Source organism: Lactuca serriola, chromosome 5 (assembly GCF_051521515.1).
Source record: "Lactuca serriola cultivar US96UC23 chromosome 5, Lser_US96UC23_V15, whole genome shotgun sequence".
NCBI classification, from domain to species: Eukaryota; Viridiplantae; Streptophyta; class Magnoliopsida; order Asterales; family Asteraceae; genus Lactuca; species Lactuca serriola.
Genome location: NC_136412.1, coordinates 286,857,272 through 286,884,833, shown reverse-complemented (window position 1 = coordinate 286,884,833; position 27,562 = coordinate 286,857,272). Strand labels below are relative to the sequence as shown.

The following is a 27,562-nucleotide window of genomic DNA, read 5'->3' as shown; positions in this document are numbered from 1 at the left end:
ACCGGTTCTATCGGGTCCCGATTGCGGTCGGTTCCCCAATCCATATGCTCATCCCTAAAATAGTTCATGCCGTCTAAAAGGGCTTTGTGGCGTTATACCGCTGAAAAAAAAACTACCGATGTAGCACCTCTACGCGGTAAATGGCCCATGCTGTTAAAAGGGCCGGCGTTATCCCGCAAATAAAAAATTTCCTTACTCCATACGGCCGTACTCCATTCCATTCTTTCTCTCTTCGCTTTCACGTTCACTTTTTTTTTACTCAGACAGCTCCAGCTTCCATATGGCGACGGCCAACGATGGAAGGTCTCCTTACGAAAGCGGCGCAGCCGAAGAAAGGTTCCGTGAGAGGCCTTTCCGACCAGGTTCAACACTTTTGCTCTCAGTTAGATCAAGTTACAATCATATATTGCCCCTATATATGAGCTTCGTTAAGACCTATATGGCTGTATTTAGATGCTATTTATTATGACTATTGTAGGTATCATAATTGATGTGATGGGGCTATGAATTAGGGTTTTCTTTTGTCTTCATTGGGTGATTGCTGCATTGTTTTTCAATTGATTAGGTTTTTTTCTTTGGCGCGTTCATTGATTAGGTTTATTTCTTTGGCCCATTCGTAGGATGAGATCTGCAATTCTAAATTGTTTGGGGGTTAATTTGGCCGGTAAAATATGCTTATAATCTTTTATTATATCGTAGTGTCTTATTTTTAGAAATTTTGTGTACTCAATGCTGCATGTTTTTTTTTTTTTTTTACTGCTAGAGGTTTTCTTCAATATGGCTGCAGAGTTCAAAAAGCTACTTCTTTATAAGTAATCAGTCAACTTAGGTTTACATATAGTTTTTACTCAGTTGCGGGTAACTCTCAAAATAAATAAATTATCTGAAACATAATCATAGTTGTCATGTGGTCAAATCATTATATTTGAATATACAAACCATTTTATCATCCCATGGGTCACTGTCTTCATACTAGGTTATGAATCTAAGCATCCATTTATCTCTCATTGATATGCATTTTTAAATCATTTTGTTGTATAATAGGTGACAATGTCGTCCTTGTAAATGCTTTTGCATGTCTGGAACTTAAGATATTGATATTAGATATCCGTAATTTGCATCACCTCACTTGTATTTCTGCGTACATGCCTCTTACAAAAGCTCTTATTTGACCAGAGATTTATGAAGAACCCCAAAATGTTTCTCATGAGGCAGGGCCAAATGTAAGTTTCTTAATGCTTCCTGAATCATATTAATCGTGTGCTTAACATATTAAAATGCTGTATAATGGTTTCAATACTTAACTCTAATAGCTTTTTAATTTTTTGCTTAATTGCAAGTTTTTAAACTGCATTTATTTTTCACATATTAGTTTTTAATCAAGTTCATTCTCGAATTTTGCTAATTTTAGTTAAGTGGACAAATAGTAATATATTTTTTGTTTGGTTTTGTGATATATCTCCATGGCTTGTGTTGCTGTTTGATCGTACTTTCTATATATTATCTTTAATACCAATTGGCATCCTCATATTAGTTCAACTTGGATGCCCTTTCCTAGAAATTGTGAACAAATACAATCCATTGATTCATGTGAGTTGCAAGTGTTTTTATCTTTGTTCATAAGGTGATAAATGTTGACAGTTGTAGTGGGGCGAATTTGTTTAAACACTTTAATTACTTTGCTATCTTGGTTTTCTTGTGTTCACACATCCATATCACAAGTTCATTTAGACTATGTATCCAAGAACCTGTTATGTTGTTGGCAACAACCTCTCTAGAAAACCTCATCTGTTAATTTGTTAATAGTTTTTAGTCCATACTTGAGAGTCATTACAATTAACTATTAAAAATAAATGGAGGGAATTGTTTAATTGTTGGTTGTAGTACTTTTTTTACGAGTTGATTAATAATGTGTACTCATCTCAATTCCGTATACTACCATTTTCTCTGTAACCATTTTAACCTCAATGCACGCTTGGTTTCCTGATCAAATGAAGAAATCAACTGGAGCATCAGAACTAAGCACTCATGAAGTTGAGAATTTTGCTAGCATTTCTTCTGCCACTGGGGTATCAGAGCTTGAAAAAATGGTGAAACAAATGACTTTTACTAGGTTGGTCTTTCTTTTAGTAAAATCCTACACTGCTGTTAGCCTATTACTTCATACTGCATATGTAAACTGAGTTGTGTGCTCATTTGTCAATAAGCTGCTTTACTTTTTCACATGACATACTTGCCAAAAACTTGCTTTTGAGCCGTTAAAAGCGGTCAATGCATCAATCAATTAGTAAATTTGGCTGTGTTTCTATATTGATATTTGTTGCCAATTTAATTTAGTATGGAGAGCAGAAAATTTGTTTAAGTGGACAGAAATGGCATTGCTTTTTGTTTTATATAGTGGTTAATTTCATATTCTTATTCTTTGGAATTGTTCTGGCACTACTGATGTGATATATATTGCTGCTACAGGTATGAAGCACAGCGCTTGATGGCTTTGGTGCATTCCAGAATCATGGAGGAGTCGCCAACTCCTCTTTTAAGGCTTGAAGCATCAACAACAAGTGGCTCGATGAAAAGACATAAACATGGAGATGAGAGGGATAACTTCCATGCTTCTATTGTCAGTTCAAGGGTGAGTAATTAGTATCTTCTTGGTCATCTTTTAAGCAAAACAATTCCTTAGCGTATTTTCAAGTCCAATATATTATTATATATCGTCTTCAGGCTCTTGAAGACAAGATTGTTGGAGATTCAACATTTACTAATAATAATGGGACACACCTTCCAATCACATCAATGGCTTCAACGCAACACCCGGCGACTATGGAGAATCTCCTGGACGAGCTTTTAGAAAACATATTCATCCGCTTATCGGCCAAACAGCTTGCTCAAATGAGATCTGTCTCCAAATCATGGAATGCCCTTTTATCTCATTCCTCTTTTGTAAAATCCCACCTCCATCGTTCCATCCATCACAACGATCAAATTCTCTTGGTCTTCCAACATGAAGACGAATTTTCTTCTTTTTACTACTTTGAACCATTCACTGCAAAACTGAGTCGATGTCTCCGTCTTGAGGTCGCTAATTTCATCAAAGTCCCAGTTAACCCCCAATCCGGACATACAGATGGCATCAGGATTATTGGTTCTGTTAACGGCTTAGTATGCTCTTCTTACGATAATCATTCTGTGATTCACATTTGGAACCCTTCTCTTTCAGCCGCGTCCACTCTTCCGCCATATTCCACGCCCTCCCCTTGTTACAGTTCGATGAAAGTCTATTTTGGGTTTGGGTTTGATCCCAAAACAGATGATTACAAAGTTGTCAAGCTCACAGGCCTTAGCGGACCACCCACATATGTATTTAAATCGTGGCTGCAAGTTGAGATTTATAGTATGAGAAAGGGTTTGTGGGAGTTGATCACTGAGAGGTTTCCCTCACACATCACAACCATTACCGATGGCAATTATTTTTGTGCTGATGGTCATGACGGCCATCTTCATTGGCTTGGTTGTATTGGTGAGAAGTATGAGTCAGAAAGGATGGTGGCATTAGATTTGGGTTCAGAGACATTCCGTGAGATAGCTCTTCCAGATTTTATACTTGATGATAACCGTCAAAATAGTTTAGGAGTTTTGGCTCAAAAGCTCTGTGTGATTACACATGTTAGGGTTGATGGAACTTGTGATGTGTGGGTAATGGATAAGTATGGGGTGGCTGAATCATGGGTGAAACGCTATGTCTTTTCAAGGTTTAATGAGTATGCATGTGTATTTGGATTCACATCACGCAATGAGTTTCTCTTTGAGGAGGACGAATACCTTGTCTTGTATGATCCAAATGCAAACACGCTGAGAATGTTTGAACATTATTGTCCTCCAGATTGTTGTATACAAAACATCGTGGAGTATGTTGACAGTCTTGTTTGGGTAGCACCTGCCAAATATGAGATGGTGGATGATGATAGAGGAAAAAATTGAAACGGAGAGACTTCAAGTATATGATGCAGTGTTTTTTAATTAGGTTTATCTATAGTATCCATTTTTAATGCGTTACATCTACGTTCTTTCTTGTTGTTCAATCTGATATTCTGATGCAGACAGATTAACATTTGCACATGTTGGTTTACACTAAACAGATGTCTAGCCTTATTTTATTTAGGGTAAAATTACATGAATGGTCCCTATGGCCCGTGATAATTTATATGGTTGGTCCCTAATTTTTTTTTTTTTTTAACTCGGCCCATTCCACTGGTTTAGTTTTTGTTTGTGGTAAGTCTAGAAGAGACCTGAAATGACTCTTGTACCTTTATCTATATGTTTTTAGTTTTTTTTATTACTGATTTTATTTCTTTAATTATATTAATTTTAGTGGGTTCTAATCCATGTTATCTCTCGCACACAAAAACACACACATACTCAAGTTCCTCTCTGAAAATCACTGAAAAGTAAAACTCAATAGATATCATCTTAGGCCTTTCGGTCTCTCCCCCTCTTCTCTCTTCTAATCGGTGGTACATATACCCGGCACCTCCGACAAGCAACACTGTCACATCCGCCACCATCTGCCGACATCGTCCTATGATGAATCATCGACTGTCCTCTATGCCGTAACTCCACCTCCAAATCTGCCCTCTATGTCACTTCTTGTCCGGAGTACGACGATGACTTAAGTGGTGGCGCCGACGATCTCCTTCTTGCCCTCAACTAGTTCTTGAGTCTCATTTTGATCCACCCCAACACACTAATCCCTTCCGCATCAGGATGTGCTCATCATTGCTGAAGAAGGTGCATATGCTGGGTGGTGGTGATGGTTGAGTTCACTAGCATTGTATTAGATCCGGTGTCAAGTGTCCCAGATCAAGAGGAAGAATGAAATGGGTTTGTTTGCAAGGGAGGAAAACGAGTAAGAGAAGGGTATGCAAATGTTTCAGCGGTTGTTGTTGAAAGGTGGTTGATGAAGGAAGTATAACCTCTGACTTCTGGTTGCCAGAGGAAGAATGGTACGGGGTTGGTTGCATGGGAGGAAAAACGAGAATGGGAAGTGTAGGCGGATCTTTTTGACGGATGTGGGTGAGAGGCGATTGGCATCGTAGATTTCTGGCGGCTGTTATCTCATATGGTTATCTAATGAGTTAGGGCTCTCTTATGGGTGAGGGTTCTCTAATGAAGTAGGGTAAGAGAAAAAGATAGAATGATATAATAATATACATAATTATAAATAAATTAAAAAATAATAGTCAAGTACAAAACAATCTTTTTATTTATGGTAGGGACTATATATGTAACAAACATTGATGACTATCCAAGTTAAGAAAATGTTAGGAACCACCATGCATATTAACCCAAATAATAGAATGAAATTTACCCTTTTATTTAAGACCCATGTTTATTGGTCACAGGTAATCTATTTATCCTTAGTGGCAAAAATAAATAAATAAAAAGTATATATATTTAAGCATTGGACTGGTATGTATTTTTTGAGGGTTTTAGTCAAAACCACAACTTTTTTGGATTGTTGATCCTTTAGAGGTAGTTTCGTTGCGTTTGTGGTCTCTTGGTAAACTGAAATGACTGTAATGCCCTTCTGATATTTTTTTATGTTTTTTCTATTTAATTTAACTAAAAAAGAAAATAAATAATTAAATTAGACCCATCTCTCTCTCTCTCTCTCTCTCTCTCTCTCTCTCTCAATACACACAATAATATGAATTTGAAAAATACTTGTTTTTTTTTCTTGATAAATACACAAGAATTTGAATCTTAAGAAAACTTTTTCCCTGATTTCAACAACAAAAACATTACATTCACAAACCCATACATTATTCACGAACCCATAAATCTTTTCTTCTTGATTTTCCAGAAACCATTCATGGAATCCTAAAATTTCTTCTAGAATCCTTTAAACCCAAAACTGAAAACCATCACACCTTGTAGCACCTGATTCTTGGTATATATTATTTTATTTAATTCTTTATGCATTTTGCATCTTGGCCTTGGACCCGGTGAGTCAAAGGATCGACTCGCTGAGTAGAAGCGGGAAGGGGCACGGGGTTTAAGTTGTGGACTCGCCGAGTCGGGTACCGGAATCGGCGAGTAAGCTGTTGTGTGGACAAAACCCTAATCCAGGAGTGTGCACCCTATTTAAACACTCTAACTCGGCCTCTCTTGCCCCTAACACTTCCAGAAGAGCTATAGAGCGAAACCCTAGCCCCCATATTGTTCTTGTGAGTGATTTTTGGCTTTGTGAAGGAAGTTTGGAGCTTAAAAGAAGAAGGAGAAGGTTGAAGGGTGCAAGGAGGGGAAGTAGATCCGAAATCTACTCTGTGTAAGGCTTCCATTTAGGTAGAAAAATTCCTACCTTGATCTCTAGTTCATTAGATCCCCTTTTTGTCCCTAATTTGTGGTTTTTAAGCCCTAAAACCTCAAACTCTATGTGTTTATGCTCTATGTTCTGAAAGGGCTTCAGATATGGACCTTTTGGACATCTTAGAAGTGTAAAGTTTCTGTGGTTGAAGTGATTGAGGTCCCTATTAAGTGTTTGACCTCATAAAGAGCTTGGAATTGCCTTTTGGAGCTCATACACTACTAGAAAACAGACCTTTAATGACGCGCTTTTTACGACACGCACTGATTAATGATACGCAAAAGGGGGGGCCCTAAAAATAATGTCAGATCTTTAGAAATTTGAAGAATTTAGGACGCGCATTTTTTGCGTGCCCTAAAATTATTGTCCCACAAAAAAAAAAAAATACAAACACGGAGGGCGCTTGTTTAAAGTGTGCGTCCACTGTGAGTGTCGCTTTATAATTTTTCACTCAAAACGCGCGTTCATGGGGGGAAATCAAATCCTCTTAAAATTCTAAAAATTTTAAATACCTCGCTTCAAGATCTCCCTTCATTCTCTTCTTCCCTTCTCTCTACAAACCCTAATCACAGATACCATATCTTCTTGCTTTGGTTGTTATAGTTGCACAAACGGTGGTTGTAGTGGTTGTCATGGTGCTCGTTTACCATCTTATGACAAGCAATCTTCTAGAATAGCAAGCTGTCGACCACGGTCAGCCCACAGGGCCAGTAGGGCCATGGCCCAGGGAATCATTGATTTTGGGGGCATCAGGTTTTCGAGAGCTTTTTTGGTATGTATAGTTTAATTGGACCAAAATTAATCATATATTAATTTTTTAGCCCGGGGCAGTGGAGCTGAACACGAACACAGGGGAAATTACAGCATCTCACGCCTAAATCGAAGCAATCGAACATATTTTAGTCCTCCATCTTACATTGAAAATCGTTTCCCCTCCCATTGCCGACCCCTTTGGAGCGATTTCTAGGGCTTGAATCAACATTTACCCATGTCGGCACTCCATCTAATGCCCTCATCGCCTTTTTTTTCTTTTTGTCGAGAGGGTGATTCTAATCAGGTATATGCTATTCCATGTTTAGATTTCTGTAACTGCAATCCTCTCCTCCCATCAATATGATAATAAATGAAGATGAATAAGTCAAGATTTTGTTTTCTTTTTTGGTCCCAATTTCTTTTTCTCTCACCCCTTCCATTCCATGGGCAGAGGCCAGCGGGTCGTCGAGCCTAGTTTTCAATCGCATGCCATAATTCATGCGGGTGCTAGAGTTCAAGCCCTGACAAAAGAACCCTCAGACCTTACTCCGATTTTCCAAACTTAGTTGTTAGGTAAGTCAATGACTTATTGACCATGATTTTTGACCAACTATTCTGTAACATAGTTCTTTTGTGATATTAGATACCCTCAATTTCCTGAGGTTATATCCTTCAGTAAGGGCCGAAAGAAATTCTGCATTGCTTGTCATCATCCTAAGTTATTTGTTCAACAAAGAGATGATAGTATGCATGTAATCATCACTTCCGCCAATCTCGTTGCAAAACAGGTGACTTTCTTACACAAATTACGTACTTACCCTTATTAAGAATTTCATTGAACAAAATTTTCTATTTTCTCTATGATGCAGTGGCTATGAGTGACAAATATTGGTTGGTGGCAAGATTACCCTCGTGGGAATGTGCCTGATTATAAGTCTCTCTTTTGTCAATCATCTTCTGAAGTAGTAAATCAAGATTCAAAATCAGATTTTACTGCTCAACTTGTTGGATTCATGGCAACTTTGTTAGTTGGTGCTCCTGATCAAGCCCATTGGATATTGAAATTAGCTAAGTTTGATTTCAACAATGCTGCTGGACATTTGGTTGCATCTGTACCTAGGATTAGTTCCCTAAAGCATCCATACATATCTGAATCCCTTCATTATTTAACTGTAAGCACTTATTTGTGTCTACAACAGCGAGTGCGACTGTTCAGATACCTTCATCACAATCGGGACAAGTCCATTCAAGTTTTGTAAATATGAAAGGGCCACCTTTATTACCGGGTCATCTTCATAATGGGACTGGGCCCACTTCTGAAGAAGTTGGGTCGGGACCGTCTCAGCCTCTGAACGGTTGGGGAGATGTTGAACAGTTTTTTTGGAAGATTTGATGATCAGCAATGGGCTGCTATTCAGAGGGAAAGGTCAAAGAGAATGGAAGAACAGAAAAAGATGTTTGCTGATCGAATGCTGTGTCTTGTGTTGGATCTTAATCACACTCTTCTCAATTCAACAAAGGTAGTTAGTTATTCTCATTTTCTTTTTCTTTATTTTACCAAAAAAAATCAATTGTGTGTATCTGGAATTTAAATTTAAATTTTATTTCAATGCTTTGCAGTTTGTAGAAATTGAACCAATGCATGATGAGATGTTGAAAAAGAAAGATGTGCAGGACCGTGAGAAGTCACTTAGGCATCTGTTTAGATTTCCTCATATGTGTATGTGGACAAAACTATGGCCTGGGATATGGAAGTCCTTAAAGAAGGTAAGTTAAAAGTAAAAAACATTTTGTTTAATAAAATAAGATCGAGAAGTCGAATATTTTTTTAATCCATTTGTTTGGTGAACTTCAGGCGAGTAAGCTTTATGAGCATCATCTTTACACAATGGGTAACAAACTATATGCTACAGAAATGGCGAAAGTGCTTGATCCGAAAGGAGTTTGGTATTAGCCACCTTTATCGAACATCAGCAGATTCAAATGGAATATTGCTAAAAAAAAGTTGGCTAGTGCCCTTCAAAAGCGTCGTGTAAGCGCATATGGTATGGTGGAATTAATTTTAAGCAGATTCAAATGGAAAATTGCTAATATGATTCTATTGTTTTAATAGTTTTGTTTATTGTGAAGGGCCCTAAGTTTTAAAATATATCAAATATCGAATCACCAGCTCTTGCTTCTGCAATGTGTTCTCTTGTTGAAAAAATGAACTTCACAAGTGCTATAAAAAAGAAAATAGTATCATTCATGGTTCAACTGGGCATATATTTTCCTTTTTGATATATGGAAAGTGTTTGATTTATGCTTTAGACCCAAGTATGTGGTCAAAATTGCTTTGTTTTAGCTTAGGTTGCAATTCTGTTGTCCGTTATCTTGTTCATCCTTTACAAAAAGCATGTGTATTGCTTCTGAGTTCTGACTTGTGAAAGTGAAAATGACTCTTTTACCCTTGACACTAAAAACAATCAACTTGCATTATAAGCTCTAAAATTTCTTTTTTACATTTCTTTGCTTATAATAACAATGTACTGTATTTGTAAAGAGAACTTGAGAATATGTGGGAAAAAGGGGAGAGGAGGCAGCATGGAAGAATTACAATTGTTGAAGGTATCAATGCAGGTTCTATTATGGTGTCTGGTCAAGCCTGTAAGGTTAAGTGGACTTTAGTTGAAAAGATTTCCATGAAGTTTAGTGCAAAAAAGGTAATAACTAATATTTAACCTTTAAATAGATTTAGAGTAAACTACATTCTGGGCTTCTCATATTGTTCAAAAAATCCACTTTTAGTCCAAAATTTTAGTCTCTTTTTGTAAGTACAATGATGATTTACATTGCTATGTGTACTAACATTATTCCCATAATAAAAGCCCAAGAGTAGCAACCTACTTTTTAAATATATTTTAAAAACAGTAATTTCTTTAACTAAATTTCACGTTCTAGGTGAATGAAACCCTATTAAATTATCTTATTTTAAGGTTCATATATTTTAAGTTTAATTATGTTCCATTGTATACTTTTATTAGGTTTATATATATATATATATATATATATATATATATATATATATATATATATATATATATACTTCGTTTGTGTGCAATCTTATAGCAGTAGAGAGGGCCTGATCCAACAAGCTTAAATACATCTACCTTGTGCACTTTCTTGTCCACTGAAGTATTATCAATATTGGATCCTCACGCAGATTTTCTTCTTTTCATAATCTTTTTCATCAAGTTGACAGCAGATTTATCAGTGTCTCTCTCCTTCTGCTTTTCTATCTTGTTGCATTTAAGTCCACTATTTTCCGGCAATCGGGGGACATTCTTACAGGGCGTTTATGACTGAAAATCTGATGGCGCATGCCCCTCATCTTTTCAGTTAGGGCATTGCTCGCTCAGGAGCTTATAATAGAACACTTACACCTTTTTGCCACAAAAGAGTAGAAAGCCATTCTTCCAAACTCGTAATGTTATTGCTATTTAAAAGTCAAATAAATAACTATTTCCCTAATGCAATGGTAGTAGAAATTTGACATTATATCTAATTTATTACTGATATCATCCTATGTTTTTTTGGGGACATGTAATACTTAACAGTGAATAATAGCAATAGCCTTAATGTTTTTATTTGTATACACCCTAATAAATGGATTTCAGTGTCTACTCTTAACTTAATTTTGTGCATAATTTTGTCAATTTTACAGGCACCTGAAAAAGGATGTGAAGTTTTACCAAAGTCAAATCCTTTGCAAGCTTGCATCAGTTGTAGATAACTTGACCATAAAGCCTTTAAAAACGGAGCCCATGAGTGACACCGATAACACAGAAGTCAAAGTGGTTCTTTACAGGTCAAAGCATGTACAGCTGTCGGCTACAGCTCCACAGGATCACGATAATGTTGTTGACCAGTCATTTATTTCTCAATCTTACTCTGCATCATTCGCTTCCTATGAAAACCTTGAAATGCCTTCAAAGAAACTTCTGTCTTCAGTAATGCACAAGCCTTCAATATTAACCGATGATGTAGATGTTGCATCAAAGCAAGATGTATCAGGTCAGCAAATTTATATTAGTCTTTTTTCTACATACAATCATACTTGCCTGCCCTTGCACCAAGGACCTACTTTAAACTCAAGAAAAACAAGAGCAAGAAAGGAAAGAAAAACCGGAACACAGGACAATTACTTGGTGCCAAAGTCTCTTCCTTAATAAGCAAAACAAAGAAGATTCTGAATACAAAGAAAGATGCAACACAGACCTATATTTATACTAGACACATAATGAGTTTGACTCTAAAACAAAAACTAGGAAGAAACTTAATTTCCTATTTTACCCCTAGAACTAAAAAGCTGTTATTTTTTTTAGACTCGATTGGTGATAAACAACAATATTCATGAGTTAGCATCATGGATATTATATATAATCCGTTGATTTAGACAGGTAAAATGTTTTTTTTTATTTTTTTATTTTTTTATTTTCTTAATTGATGATTTTGAATTGTTTTTTTTTGTTCATGAATTTGGTAGGTTAGATAGCCTAGTTGGGTTGTTTGGAGCAGGATGTCAACCAAGTTCAACTAATGACCCTTTTGGTCTACGAAGAATCTCATATGGTCTTGTTAGTCAACTGACAATTTAAATCAGTCAACTCTTATCTGTTGTCTTTTGATTGATTATAATTTATAGTTGTTGATGGGTGTTTCTTTTAGGTCCAAGTGTTGGTATAAGAAGATAGAAACTTGGACTTACAACATGCTTTGGAAGTTGCTATTTCTGTGCAATCTTTGAAAATAGATGTTGTAACAATACGCGAGGTAGACATATTCTTGTTTCTTGTCATTTGTATTGCATTTGATGATAAGGATTAGGAGGGCATTTATGTCTTTTTTTATAAATCTTTTTATAAAAAAAGATTTATAAATCTTGTTTCTTGTCATTTGCTACCAAGGTATATATTATTCTTATATAAAATGAAATTGTAAATTTTTATATTCTTTTTTATAAATCTTTTTATATTTATAAAAAAAAATTAGGCTGTGGGAAATGTGTTGCCAGAGCTAAATTGAAAGCTTACTGGAATGAATTTTAGGGTTCATGGTTTGATGAGTTTAACCAACCAAATAGTCTTACGTTATGTTCCACAATTGCCCCTGATACAGGCACGATGCTCTCAACTAGTCGGCCATCAAATCTTCTGAATACATCAACTGGTATGATGATGATGTAATACCTTTTCTTATTTTGCTCGCTAAAAGACACAACTGTGATGAAATTTGGGCACACAATGCACTCAGAATGCTGTCACGAGATGATTAAGCGTAATAAGTAAGTCAATCTAAACTTGTCTTGGATTAGTTCATTTCCAAATCTTGTTAAATTTTAGCTAAATTTCAATGGATTTTATTACAGATACTCTTGTCCCATATAAAAAATGTTGAAGTATTACATTTGTCTACTATTGGAATGATTATTTGATGTAACATTTGTCTACAATTGGAATGATTATTTGTATGACATTAACTTTTGTGCAATGTATTGTAATTTTTGTATATGGTATTTTATTTTGTATTATGAGACATGAAATTCAAATTTAATTTGAAAATCAGTAAATCTATAAATAATTTTTTAAAAAAAAAAATTAAAATTACGATACGCAAAAATGTGTGTCGTCTTCATTTATGACATGACCTTTCTTGACAGAGGCTTCCTTGATACGCATTGCGTGTCATAAACACGCGCGTCGTAAGGTTACGACACGCAAATGCGTGTCGTCTTCCTTTATAACAGGGCCTTCCTTGATACGCATTGCGTATCATAACCGCGCGTCGTAAATGCGCGTCATAAACGCGCGTCGTAAATGCGCGTCGTCTCTCTTTATGACAGGGCCTTCCTTGACGTGCATTTGCGCGTCGTCTGAGCGTTTTACGACGCACAATGAGCGTCGTAAAAGGCTGTTTTTCTAGTAGTGATAGGGCCATGTATGCACATAAAGTTTGCAACTTTACGTGATAAGCATGCCCTAGGAGCTTAGATCTATGGTTTGGAGTCGTTGCATGTCTCAGATTTGGCCTGTATGGGAGGAGAGTTGAATGGACTCGGCGAGTGCCAAAGTGCACTCGGCGAGTTCTATGAAGATGGTCTTAGACTCGACGAGTTGGATGAACCACTCGGTGAGTCCTATGAAGATTGCCTGGAACTCAGCGATTTGTTCTTCAAACTCGGCGAGTCATATGAACAGTTACTAAGTTAAAAGGGTTTAAGTGTAGAAGGTCCAACCCTTCGTCACTGCTCACGAAATTAGCAATTTATCGAGTAGCGATAGCCCTAGAAACCCAAATCCTCAAGATGGACGCTCTGGTGAGGATTTGGAAGCAAGTTGGGGATCTGCTCGTGGGACTCGACGAGTTGTTCCCGGACTCGTTGAGTCGGATGAGTTTCCTTGTGGCTTTCGAATGGGAGAAGAACTCGTCGAGTTGTCGGCCCAACTCGACGAGTAGGGTCGTGGATGGGGACGAGTAGAGAGCGAGGGACTCGGCGAGTTGATGACCCAACTCGGCGAATCGGGTCAACTGGAAGTTGACTTTGACTTTGACTTGACTTGGTTGAGGGTAAAATGGTCATTTTACCCTAAGTATAGAGATCAGTTTCTAACTGAGTGTTGTGGGGTTTGTAGCCGAAGGATTTCCGGAGCAGCAGCGGACGGAGGTTTCCCGCACTAATTATCAGCAGCTACTTGTATAAGGTGAGTTACCTTCCAGTAGGGGTGGGTCTAAGGCCACAATGCCGACCCACCAATGAGGAGTATTTAGAAGATAATTGTCTTTGTGATAATTTATCTTGGTCTGGTATGCGTTTGGTTATGAGTTATATATGTATGATATGTTACATGATAGGGATAGTTTCCCTGATAGTGGTCCGTAGGACCAAGGGGTAGATCAGTACTCGGATATGTCTGACTGTGTTCATATATCTTGCTATTGTATGCTAGTGGTAGGGGTGGAATAGTCCCCAGTTACCAGTTGAAAGATACCGATGATGATTACTGGTTGAAAGATACCGATGACGAGTACCGATTGAAAGATACCGATGGTATTGTTTGGTATGTGGTATGATGGGGGAACTCACTAAGCTTTGTGCTTACGGTTTCAATTCGTTTCAGGTACCTCTTTGTCTAAGGGGAAGGAGCTAGCGGCGTAGCATGGCATCACACACACACACATTTGATTTTCCGCCCAATGTTTTCTAGGATTGTACTCTGATATGTTATTTGCTTATGATGTGGGTTTGAAACATGATACTTGATTTTATGAGATGACGTGTTGATTCAATATTTTCTAGTGAATGTTTTATGAATAGTTTAATTAAAAATGCAATTTTTGGACTTAAATTTTGGGACGTTACAAGTTGGTATTAGAGCCCTGGTTTGAGGGATTCGGCCACGCCCTCGGGGGTGTATGGACTCAAACTAAGGGGCTAAAAGATTTTTACAATAAAATGGTTTTCTAAAAATCTAAACGGAAAGATTTTAAGAAAGACAAGCTGTGTGAAGCATGCGACCGGCCGGGCTCAAGTAAGTTTTCCCCAAGATACCCATACATGTTATGTTATGCTATATGGATTTGATTCAGAATTGCATGCTAGAATAGGACTAAGGATCTAGGAAGATGCCTTGTGTGCCTGATATATGATTCTGATAATTGCATGCTAGTTAGGGCTAAGGATCTAGGAGGATGCCTTATATGCTTGTTGTATGAGCTGTATGCTAGGACTGTTTAGTCAGCAGTAGGATGGCCTGTATAGGTTATGCCTGATTTGGTTACTCGATGCATGAATGCTGCTTGCTTCGTGCTATGTGGGTTCTGGCTAGGGGAAATGGTAGGGGCCCCTGGTGCAGCTGACGATAGAGGGTAGGTCGAAGAGTGCCCTAGGGAAGCCTAGGATGAGGTCAGTGGAAAGGGTATCTGTAAAAAAGGACTTGGTGAGGTCGAAGCAATCCTTGAGGAAAGTACAGGTAGATGTGGAAGGTAGTATGGGCCCGTACTAATGAAAGCAGAGGACCTGTACTCGAATCAAGGAGGGCCTAGATGGAACCAGAGACCTTGGAGAGTGAGTTAGATCTCTCGACCATATGTATGATCCTGACATTTATGCGGGTATTTTCAGCATGGTGACCACACGTCATGGAACAGGGGGTTCCGGATCAGGATCGGGATCAGGCTCAGGTGCGGGATCCGAGCAGGTTGATGACGGGCTGCGCGAGTTCATCGCGTCTGAGATCATGAGAGGCATCCTTAAGTCGACCCCTATCATCTTCGGGTTGATCAAGGAGGGGATTGTTGAGCTGATGGAGGATCGCCTCCGATCATTCTGGAGTGACATGGCATCTGGCTAGTCGGGATCTCGCACACTGTCCTTTAAGGACTTCAGGGGCAGTGGTGCGTCGGATTTCCATGGGGTGAAGGACCCTATTGCTGCCAGACGATGGATTGCAGACATTGAGTCCGCACAGCTGACCAGCTTCTGCCTCGAGGGGTCAAAGGTGAGATATGCAGCAGGATGCTTGCGAGACTGGGCTAGAGATGGTGGGAGTTTGTTGGTGACTTATTCGGAGCCTCGGCTGTTGAAGATATGACTTGGTCGGACTTTGTGACTAGATTCAGGGCGGAGTTTGCGCCAACTGTGGAGCTTCAGCGGCTGGCCAGGGAGTTTTTGGATATGAGGCAGACTACGGAGACTGTGGCAGAGATCACCACCAAGTTCCGGGAGAGGGCATTGTTGGTACCCCAGTATGCGGGTGATGAGGATATGAGGAGGATTCGCTACCATGACATGCCACGAGCTGACATTCGGGAGCATGTTAGTTTTTCAGCTTGCCCTACCTTGGATTCCATGATTGCCAGGGCTAGAGAGAGGGAGATTGATCTGGAGCACGTCTAGAAGAGGAAGGCAGTGGTGGGGCTGACGACCGGGGCTTCGGGGAAGAAGCCCATGGGATCTGATGGTAGGCTGAAAGGCAAGGCAGGACGGGACCACTGTGGAAAGTGCGGTCGGTCACATGAGGGAGCTTGTCGCACTGGGTCGGGTTCGGGCTGCTATAATTGCGGCAAGGTGGGGCATTTCGACAGGGATTGTACTGCCCCCGCCCCTGCGGTACAGATGACAGACCTGATTTGCTTCCATTGCAATCAGAGGGGCCACAAAAGGGCCAATTTCCCGAGATTGACAACAGCGCCAGCGGCAACGCCGGCTGCAGGGACGGCACGGGTTACAGATGGCCGGAAGGTCAAGACAGAGGCTCCAGTGGTGCGGAGCCGAGCATTTCAACTAACATCCGAGGAGGCACGCGCTGCACCTGATGTGGTGACGGGTATGATTCTTTCCCTCTGATTTATGTATATGATGTTTATGATATTCATATGCGCTTTGTTTAGGATCGTTCCATGTGAACGACATCCCAATTAAGGTATTGTTCGATTCGGGTGCTACCCGATCATTTGTTTCTCTTGCGCTTAGCAAGAAGTTTTCTGAGTCTTCGAGCATGTTGGATTGCCCTTTAGAGGTCGAGATTGCGGACGACCGGTCAGTGCGAGCATCTAAGGTCTTCCGAGATTGTGTGTTGAAGTTATTTGAGGAGCGCTATTTGGTAGACTTGGTTCCCATTCCATTACGTGGGAACAAGGTGATTATAGGCATGGAACGGCTCAGCCCTAATGGGGAAGTGATCGACTACGCGCAGCAGTTGGTGTGGGTCAGGTGTAACACCCCAAATTCTGGTATGTTATTTAAATAATTATTTTTCAAGTTTCAAGAGGAACTCGACGAGTCAGTAGCCAGACTCGTCGAGTAGAGTCGGGTTATTGAGCACGTTTAAGCTGGCGACTCGACGAGTCCATATTTTGGACTCGGTGAGTCCGCCAGTCTGGATGAAACCCTAATTTCAAGGGTTTGCACCCTATTTTATCAACTTTTTGGGACCTCAAGTCAGCCCCCATCACCCCCAGAGCATCCTTCTCGAAACCCTAGAACTCTCTTAGCATTTTGTGTGTTTTGGTGTGATTCTTTGAAGATCTTGAGAGAAGAAGGAAGGTAGATCAAAAGGAGAAGAAGGAGATCCACGATCTTTGTGGCATTTCAGAGTATAGTAAGGTATAACTCAACCCTTTTCTGTTTCTATGCTTTAATCCCTATTGGAACACCATTAAAGCTATTCTTGAACCATTTCTTGGCTTGGTAGTAGCATAGAGGACACATTGAGATGAATAGCCTTCAGATCTAGCTATGTTTGAGTTCCAGAAGCCTAGATCTAATACCTTTATGGAGCCATATTGCATGAAAGCCCTAGATCTACTCATATAGTGTGCTTTGAGCCTTAAAACCTTCATTTGGTGTTTATTTACATGTAAAGTTGGAAACTTTACGTGTTAAACAAGCCCTAAGAACCCAGATCTACGAATGGAATGAACTGGATTCAAGCAGAATCGAGTATATAGTGATTGCATGTATACGACTCGGCGAGTCGTTCTTTAGACTCGAAGAGTCGAGTCGCGAGTCCCATGTTTTCCCCTTTTCGAGTTATGCCGAGTGGAACCAGTGAGTCAGAGATGGACTCAATGAGCTGGAGGTTAGACTCATTCATGGAAGGACTCGGCGAGTCAATGCCCTGACTCGGCAGGTCCAAGGCAATCTTCATGCCTCAAGAACAGACTCGACGAGTTGTTCATACAACTCGGCGAGTCACAGTCAGAGTGTTCATGTGTTGAAGGAGGACTCGACGAGTTGTTCATACAACTCGGCGAGTCGGATGCAAATTGACTGAGTGTTAGCATCGAAGAGGAACTCGTCGAGTCTATGCCAAACTCGACGAGTAGTAGCAAGCAGAAGCAAGAAAGTGAGAGTAAGGACTCGACGAGTTGGTGGCCAAACTCGAAGAGTCAGGTCAACTGAATGTTGACTTTGACCAATAGGTTGACTTTGACTAGGGGTAAGATAGTCATTTTACCCTCAATATTATTATCAGTATTTGATTGAGGGTACTTATGGAAATTGTAGCCAGGGTGAAACCGGAGCCGCAACAGACAGATTCCGGAGTAGTTCTTTCAGTAGCTAGGCTACGAGGTGAGTTTCCTTCCAGTAGGAACGGGTCTAAGGCCACAATGCCGACCCGTTTAATTAGTAGTAGTTTCCGGACCTCGGTCCGATGCAGTAGTTAGAATGTTTGATGCCTTCGTGGCTCAGACAGGTTTTGCGTGTTATTTGTTTCGGGTACGACTCGACTCAGTATGTAGTCTATGTTGTTATGCTAGTTGATATGTGTATGATATGCTATGTTCAGTAGTTCCAGACTTCGGTCTGATGCAGCCAGTTCCGGGCTTCGGTCTGATGCAGTTAGTTCCGGGCTTCGGTCTGATGCAGTTAGTTCTGGACTTCGGTCCGATGCAGAGGGCAGGGCCCTGGTTAGTTCCGGACTTCGGTCCGATGCAGTTTCCGGGCTTCGGTGCGATGCAGTGGGCGGGGCCCAGTAGTTGTTTATATGTTTGTATGGTATGTGGTAGTTTGGGGGAGCTCACTAAGCTTCATGCTTACAGTTCCAGTTTTGGTTCCAGGTACTTCCGCATGTAAAGGGAAGAGCTCGGGATGATGGCATCGCTCACACCACAACTTCAGTCTTTATCCTGGGACTTTGTTTCGATTCATAGTTTGATTTGGCACAATTGTTTCACGACATTTTAGTATGAGTTGAGATATTTGACGTATGGTTTCATGTTATGACGATCAGTATATGATTTTTATTATTATTAAAACAAAAAATTTTGGGTCGTATTTTTGGGTGTTACATCAGGACCCCACACTACGAGAAAAACAACCTTTTACGACGCTCATTGCGCGTCGTAAAAGGCTCAGACGACGCGCAAATGTGCGTCAAGAAAGGCCCTGTCATAAAGAGAGACGGCGGGCATTTACGATGCTCATTTACGACGCGTAATTACGACACGCAATGCGTATCAAGGAAGGCCCTGTCATAAAGGAAGACGACACGCATTCGCGTGTCGTAACCTTATGACGCGCGTGTTAATGACACGCAATGCATATCAAGAAAGGCCATGTCATAAATGAAGATGACACACATTTTTTCGTGTCATAATTTTAAATGTTTTTAAAATTATATATTTTTGATAGATTTACTAATTTTCAAATTAAATAACACAGTAAAATTCTCATAATAAAAAATAAAATACCACAAACAATAAAGATAATTCATTGCACTAGTATGTTAAATACAAATAATCATTCCAATAGTAAGTAAATGTAACACATTGCTAATATTGTATAATATTTATTATAGAAAACAAAACATGTACAACATTAAAAGAAACCCATGACTAAATTCTCCTTTGACAATCTCCTTTGACAATTTCGTTTCTAAAAGAATAACCTGAATGCAGGAACTTTGAGAGGCTGTACGGCATTGAAGGAGGTTGCTAGAGCTGTCAGAACCTGTACATGGCAAATCGGTAACTTAACATGCAATACAATACAACACTAAAATGATTATTTGGATCATTTTGTAAATAAGATTTATTCATTACTTTGCCTCTGTTAAATTTTATTAGTCATTAAACAAATTATATTATGTACAATGATAAACATAAATAACACCAAATATAATCAGGACAGATAATCATGCTTCTATACCTATACCTATACCAATGACTTTCAACAACCATTAAAGGTTTATTGATCAAGGAAAGCAAAAAAATAAATAAATAATGCACTAGAATTAATAGATAACAAAAGGCAACTTTTGTAACTACCTGTTGGTCAAAGATTTTAGTTCTGGCAAGTCAACAAGTAGCAGGTGTGCATCTGAGGAAAATGAAGAAATTTTATTAGTCATCAAACAAAAATGTAATACCTGTTGTCTTTTTAAGCAGGAGTGTGGATGTGTTTTTCAAAATGATTACCTAAAAAATGTTGTAATATTACGATTCTAGATTAAACCTTTTTTAAACCTATTACTTCCGGATATAAAGATATCTTATATTATTAAAAAGGACTAGCATACTTCTCGTTTTCTCTTCAATCAAAAGCGTAAGACAGAGCACAAATCTTTGCTAGTACTTTTTATTAAAGCTTTTACACCCATTTTATCGTTTTTTGTAAGTAGTTTAACTCAGCGCATGACCTTATATTTTATAGGAAATTCAGTAGTACTTGTCATTGTATTTAATTAGATAAAAAAATGCACCTTATAATTCAAAGAAGCAAACTTTCAAAGAGGTTATTCTGCTCATTAAGTATTTTCCCACACTTGGCTTAGCTTCTAATCACAGAGCCCTATGGACACTGGTATATGTTCCTTGCCTAATCCACATCAAAACAATTAGAATTAGATAAGGCCATAAGGGTACAAGTTCATGAATCTTACGATGATGTAAACGAAGTCATTTGGATCAAACAACACATGGTGAGGTGGAGGACTAAGGGTAATTTCGTCTTTTAAGTTATTAACAGAAGGAATGGAAGCATACCAGCTAAGCCAGTATATGCGCGAGTGTTTTGAGGAGTTTGAAGTTGTAATTGTGTTTTCACGAGCCATATAGGATTCGTAAAAAGATAATACCTGAATAAGTATCTATTAAATGATATAATAAACCAAAAAAAGTGAAAGAAAATCACTAAATGAAGAGTAAGTATAGCTGTAACAGAGGCGTAATTATGTTAAACTGTTCTTTTCCCAATTTTACCCCCTCCCCTAAAATGCAAATATCAAATCAAGGTAACTTTATCAATAATTAAATTATAGAAAAAAGACCTGAAAAATGCAGTTAAAGCAACAACGGAAGCTTGAAGGATCTCATCTTCAGTATGTGTGACAACAAAATCTCCAGAAATGTCTCCTAAAATCACTCCAGAACAAGTTTGCACTTACTTAAACTCCAGCACTTTGTCTTATGGTGTAAGGCTATAAGCAAGTGGAAGACAAGTGTATAAAGGGTCATGCGTTCCAAATCTGTCATGACCATGACATAAACAAAACTTAATTTAATAAAATAGATTTCATTAACAAGCTAAACAGCAAATCATTAGTTTCAATTGATAAAAACTTAATTTTAGGAGAAAATAGATTAACCTGATATGATATAAAGGGTCATGCATTCCAAATCTACATTTGTACTCTTTAGGAGAAAAAGACCTGTTGGGATCTAACCATTTTTATAAAGATTTGAGATACTTGCAGCAAACAATAAAAAAATAAAAATAGAATTAAGCTTGCAAGTTGATGGCACAAACTCCAATTTACTAGAATGGTGAGAAATCATGATTAATACACAAATCAACAAAGAGTCAACAAAGCCAAGACATTTATGCTCATAAACTATTTTAGGCCATGTAAGTTGCAGACTTTCTTCACCTCCATATACAGTACTAACATGTAAATTCCCCTGTAAATCAGATTTATCATTACATTAATCAAATTAAGCCTCAAATCATGGTGAAATTGACATCATGTTACATGATACCCTATTAGTTAAACAAACCACTTATACCAAAAGTTAAATATCCAATGGGACATTTACCTAAAGTTTCTGAATTGTTGATGCCAAAGTGTATAATATAATAGAGCAGTTGCACCACATTCACAATAGGTAAGTGATATATTGTCAATCTCTTGATCACATCTAATTAGGCTTACCGGATGACCAATTACTCGAGTCCATCATCTTAAAAATGATGTAAACTACTTGTCATATGTCCACATTCACAACCTCATAACCAAACATGAATATTCTTTTTTATTTTTTATTTTTTTATTACTTAATGGAATTATGGAACTTACATTACTTGTTTCCTTCCATAAACAATCTCCGAGATGAATAAGCACCAATTCAACATCTTTGGTCTTCTTAGCAGTAATCATAGCCAAATTCTCTTCCCAATCATCAATCATAGCATTAGCACCAAATTAAGCCTACATAAAACAAAAAAGTCAACAGCTTGGATACTTTTTTGTCTTTTTTCTTTTTGAATTTTGTAAATAACTGATATAATCATATTAAATTTTACAAAAAAGGACAAAGTTGACTTGCCTGAACTGTTGATGATACCCTAGTAAAAGAAGCAAGTTTTTTTCCCACCAGGCTTACCGCTATTAAGTCATTCTGTCCAGACCATTTCTATTGATCCCTCACTCAATGATCTCTTTATTGGTACCACCCCTGCCATGATTGGATAATGTAATCCCACTATACAGAGCTCCGTTCAGAAAAAGAAAACATTACCAATATCGAAACCGGGTACGGGTCCGACCCATCTTTTTGTATTCACTCGGGCACCTTTATTCATCAAGATTGTACCTAACCATAAATCTGCCCGTCTTGAGATTCCTGGGATTACCCCTTTTGCATGATCGAGTTGTATGAACTTTCTCCTTAGTAGATTGTAAACGAAAACCACACGTTGGACTATAAATGCTTGCGGAAACATTTTTGACAGCATCGATGCTTTCACTTTCACAAGCCAAACATATAGTCCGTAACATGGAAGGTGAACTAAAGCGATGCCAAAGTACCTGCAGGATGTGAAAATTCATATCTACCCCCGATATATATATTTCATTGGATGCAATGCAACATACCACATGGGAGCCCATGGAGTAGCAATTTCCAGGAAGGGATAAGGCTACCTGCAATGGCCTCTCAAACTTCAATCCCAGGAAATTTTATAGTAAATAATTAATAAATGACAAAAAAAGTGGGTTCTGGTAAGTTGAAATCACCATGTAAAGCAGCAGGCATGCATAACCCACTGGAAAATTATATAAGCTGAGCTCCACAAGACAAAGTATGTTAACCCGTGCCAAGTAAATTGCTACAAGGGGCACAAGAAAAAGACAAACAGTGAGATAATGGCATCAGCTCGACACTTATTAGGATCATTAATATAGTGAATAACCAATTGGTGAATGCGATCCAATCACTTACTAGGCTGTTGAGAGCAGAATCTAGGAGGAGAAAAACAACATTCAGGGAGTGCATGGAACTAATCAATTGCAATCACAACAAAGATTTATTTATAGCCAAACTAACTCAGACTCAGAATGCCAACAGCAACAGTTCCGAATGAATCATAATGTACATATATATTTGTTATGAGCTAGCAAAAAATAAAAAGAGAATGATAATTATTTCCAGGAAACAAAAGGAAAAAGGAGGAGATTTTAGGTGCTGTTTGTTTTTTTGGAAAAAACCTCTTCAAACCTTTTATTGTTGCGCGGCACAACACACGCGCAACACTTTTCATCTCGCAGCTGTTTGTTTTTTAGAAGTCTTCTGAGTCAAAAACCTCTACGCGTGCTCTGTTTGGCGCAGCACTTGTACTGCCTCTTCCAACCTCTTCTTCTTTTTTATTGCTGAAATTTTGATTATATGTTAAAATTTTATTTCACATTTTTTTTCGTTTATTCTTGTTGAATTTATTTTTCGTTTTTATATATTCAATAATGATAATTTCTTGATGAAATATCATTATTTTTCACTAAAATATCTTTATTTTTTGTTGAAATTTCATTATTTTTTACTGAAATATCATTAATTTTTACCGAAATGTTATACATTATTAAATTTTACGTATTAAAAAGCTATTTTCGGTTTATAAAATTAGTTTATTTTAATTTTTTAATATCTGTAGCAGTATGCAGATGTTAAAAAAAACAAACACACTTCTTATTACCGTCTGCAGCTGTTTGATCCACCTCTTCATGAATTTTTGCTTCAGAAAATCAAACAACACCTTAATCTCTTTTGAAGAGTGTGAGAGGTTGGTATTGTATTCCCAAATCCCAATGAAAGAAAAGGGGCAAGGGACAAAATATGCTAACCAGGGTAAGCTTGAAGCCATCACCAGACTGAAACGGGAGTAATAGGCACCAAAATACAAGGTCAGTAAGCACAACAGCACCTGCACAAGTTTGTTCGCATAAACCAAGAATCAGCTTTAAACACTTTAAAAAAAAATCTCATGACTGCATGAATATCAGAAAGCTCAAGGTGATCAATCTCCTTAGCAGAATTGTAACGATTTGAAGATGGACCAGAACCCCCTTGTGATGGGAAAATTGGAACATGAAATGTAATGAAATAATCAGTGGCGAATCTAGAACAAAAAACAACCTGGTTCCTAATTAAGTAAAGCCAACCAAAATAAAAGAATCAACAATACATATAATGGGTAGGGTCGAATCGTATACATTGAAAAATGGACCAACCAGCTCAACTGGTTAAAACCGATAAAAATCTAAAAATCAGTTGCAATTAAATAGGGAAAATTCGTAAGAATGTATTGAAAAACAGTTGATTATTAGTCCATTTATCAATTTGCTTATTGTTTGATAAAAAAACATATCACATTTTATATAATATCAATATATTATGTTTAATTGAATCTCAATCTTATATTTTTTATACAATCACTTTTTTGTTACCAAGCATATATGAAAAAAGGTATAAAGATATTATTATTTTAAATTAATTCTCATCTTTAAAAACAATGTTTACTATACTAAAATATAAATAAAAGTGATTAACACTATATATTTGAGAGCACACAATATAAAAGAACAAAATGTTTGTTTCACACTTTTACTTTTATAGTTCTACATTTGACAATACATTCGCCGTATCTATCATAACCACTTTTTAGAGACCATACTTTTTCACTGTATCACAAAGTATAACTAAAAGGTAATAAGGCAATACGAGATGAAAGATGAAGATGTAAAAAATAATAACAGATAAAAAGAAAAACCTCAAGGACAAGAGGAGATCCTCCTTGAATCTTAATGAACTTGCCCCCAAGGAGAGGCCAGTCATACATAAAGGCACAAAGAGTGGAAGTATGTGGCAGTGTCCAACCTCAATTTAAAAGTGGCGAACGAAAACAAGAAGGGTACGGTTAGGGTTTTTAGTTTTCACCTTTAGATTTCTTTTATGCATTTTTTCTGGATTTATAAAAGTTAAAGATAAATGAGGAGTTGTGGCATGTGGGCTTTTTTCTATCAGATTAGTTTATTTATTTATTAATATTAATATTTTGAGAGTGATATTTATTACCCTTTCGTTCTTAGTATCATAATTTAAAATAGTAGATCGTCTTTAGTAATTTATTTGTTTCACATCTGAAATGTTTTGTTTTCAAGATATATTCAAAAAATCTCAAGGTAGGTCCTTGATTTTTTTCAAGGCAGTTCCTAATTTTTTTTCTATATATATTCTAAATAAAATTGAAATTTTAGGTAGGTCATGGGACCTACCTTTAGCCTTACTAAACCCGCCCATGGAAATAGGTCACCAAATGAATCAACACACCTTAAGTTTGTCTTGGCTAGTAAATGAAAGGACACTAGCTGGAAGTGATAAAATGAGAGGAACTAATTCCCTAAACGAAAAATAAAAAACAAAAATGTCAATAGATTCAAGAATAAATGTGTTAAGACTTAAGAGAGAATGTTATTCACTTGCCTATTTTGATCTAAGCAGTCTAAAGCATCAATTTGGTGATATAAATCCTTGTTATTTCCTGGGATTCCAATCCCAAGAAAAAAATCTTGCCAAACCCAATATCTTGTCCCCTAGTATCTGCAAATATCAAATAAAAAGAATTATAAAATTTAAAATTATGAGCATAGGAAACACAAGTGGTGTCTAGAAACATCATAAGATTGTGTCATATATTAAAACTTCCGGAAGCGGAAGTGAAAGTTGTTAGCCCACAAACAACTGATGAGGTGGCTGAAACAGGACCTTGATGTTGATCATCAAAGAAATTGGCCCCATCATCTACAAAATTGTATAAAAACAGGAAGCATGTATAAAAAATAATGATATCTCCCATGTTAGAATATAATTCATGCACTAACTATATATATCTAAATTTTCAAATAGCTTCACAACATCCTTTTTCAGTGCCTTAATCTGCAAAAAGAAAAGGATAATTAGAACAGATAAGACCCTTAATGCAATAATATGTCCAGTAAACAAGAAAGTTAAGAAAAAGGCACAAGCAGCTGAAATTTGTCAAATTCTTCAATGTACAACTACAATTGTAAAAGTTTATAAAAATTTATAAATGCCACAACATATAATGTGCACTAAAGCTTAAAATGTATCATGGCTGATGCGATACGTTAAGTGGTCTACTAAAGCTTAAAATTTGGTTTAGACATTTTAACAAACACATAATGTGCACATTATGTTGATCAGAATACATGGCCTTTCAATTCTCACAGAACCAAAAAAATTGAGAAATAAATACAGGAAAGGAAACCAAATGACATTTTCTAACAAAAACTAATCAATCATGAGGAACACAGCGCAAGATGAAAAAATGAAGTAGTACCGATGGAAGGGGGACGGCGGTGGCTTTTCGTGTCCAAACTTACATCTGGTATCGTTCCAATTTGGGAAAGCATGTGAAGGGTCTTCTTGAAAGATAATATTGCAAGGTACAGGGCAAAAGAACAATATTACAATTACTAATGACAAGGGAAGACCTTCAAAGGATAAGATTGAGAAGATGGTTCAGGAAGCTGGGAAGTATGAGTCTAGAAATGAGGAGCCTAAGAAGAAGTTGGAGGTGAAGAATACTTTAGTGAATTATACGTATAACATGAGGAACACAGCGAAAGATGAGAAGCTTGGTGAGAAGTTGACTCTGGTTGATAAGAAGATTGAGGATGCGATTGATGAGGTGATTGTGTGGTTATATACAAATCAGTTGGCTGAGGGGGATGAGTTTAAGGATAAGATGAAGGAGCTTTTTCCCATTTTGAAACTTTTAGGTTAGAGGGAGATAGAGAGAAAGAGAGGAGTAGAGACAGGGATGAGATTGAATTAATAAATGTAGGAGGCGCTAGAGGTGGGTGAAGGCGGAGGCCCTAGGGGTTCTTGTTGCTAATTCAAAGATCAACATCGGTGGTAGAAGGTGGAGGCATCAATAGAGGGAACAAGGTAAAAAAAAGAGGAGATCAAACCATTTAGTGTGAGGGTCGATTTGGAAGAAATCTCAAACCCTTAACCTTAAACATGATGTGAAGCGATTGATCAATAATCTTCTTCATCTTCATCAATTCCTTGGGCTCACATAATCGGACGATGGTGGTAAATAAAGCATTCTTCGAGAAAGAAGGTGCATCGCTGCAGTTGGAGGCTAGAAGAGGCAACGACGATTGGAGGCAGTGGATGTCGGTGAGGGGTGAAGATGAGGAAGAAGAAGGTGGGGGTTTAAAAAATTTGGGATTTCATTTTCCCTCGGAGACGCACGTTTCTTAAAAAAAATATAAAGTGACATTCACAGAGGACGAACATGTGCCCTCCGTGTTTTTTTATATTTTTACATGAGACACTAATTTAAGGGCACACATTAATGCGTGACCTAAATCCATAAAT

At 37.7% G+C, this 27,562-nt stretch overlaps 1 protein-coding gene across 1 annotated transcript; it reads left to right on the top strand.

The window, feature by feature from the left end:
• The first annotated feature begins 208 nt into the window (after nucleotides 1-208).
• LOC145051694 (F-box/kelch-repeat protein At3g06240-like) lies at nucleotides 209-4,204 on the top strand. The gene is made up of 5 exons (XM_078999543.1): nucleotides 209-362; nucleotides 1,177-1,223; nucleotides 1,998-2,113; nucleotides 2,470-2,632; nucleotides 2,725-4,204. The coding sequence occupies exons 1-5, from the start codon at nucleotides 281-283 to the stop codon at nucleotides 3,979-3,981; spliced, it is 1,665 nt and encodes a 554-aa protein (XP_078855669.1). The 5' UTR covers nucleotides 209-280; the 3' UTR covers nucleotides 3,982-4,204.
• Nucleotides 4,205-27,562: the final 23,358 nt, after the last annotated feature.

Excerpts from the sequence above, each read along its gene's own strand:
- LOC145051694 (XM_078999543.1), top strand. The coding sequence starts at position 281 with ATGGCGACGGCCAACGATGGAAGGTCTCCTTACGAAAGCGGCGCAGCC. Across the intron at positions 1,224-1,997 it reads CTCATGAGGCAGGGCCAAAT|AAATCAACTGGAGCATCAGA; the intron begins GTAAGTTTCTTA and ends GATCAAATGAAG. Across the intron at positions 2,114-2,469 it reads AAACAAATGACTTTTACTAG|GTATGAAGCACAGCGCTTGA; the intron begins GTTGGTCTTTCT and ends TTGCTGCTACAG.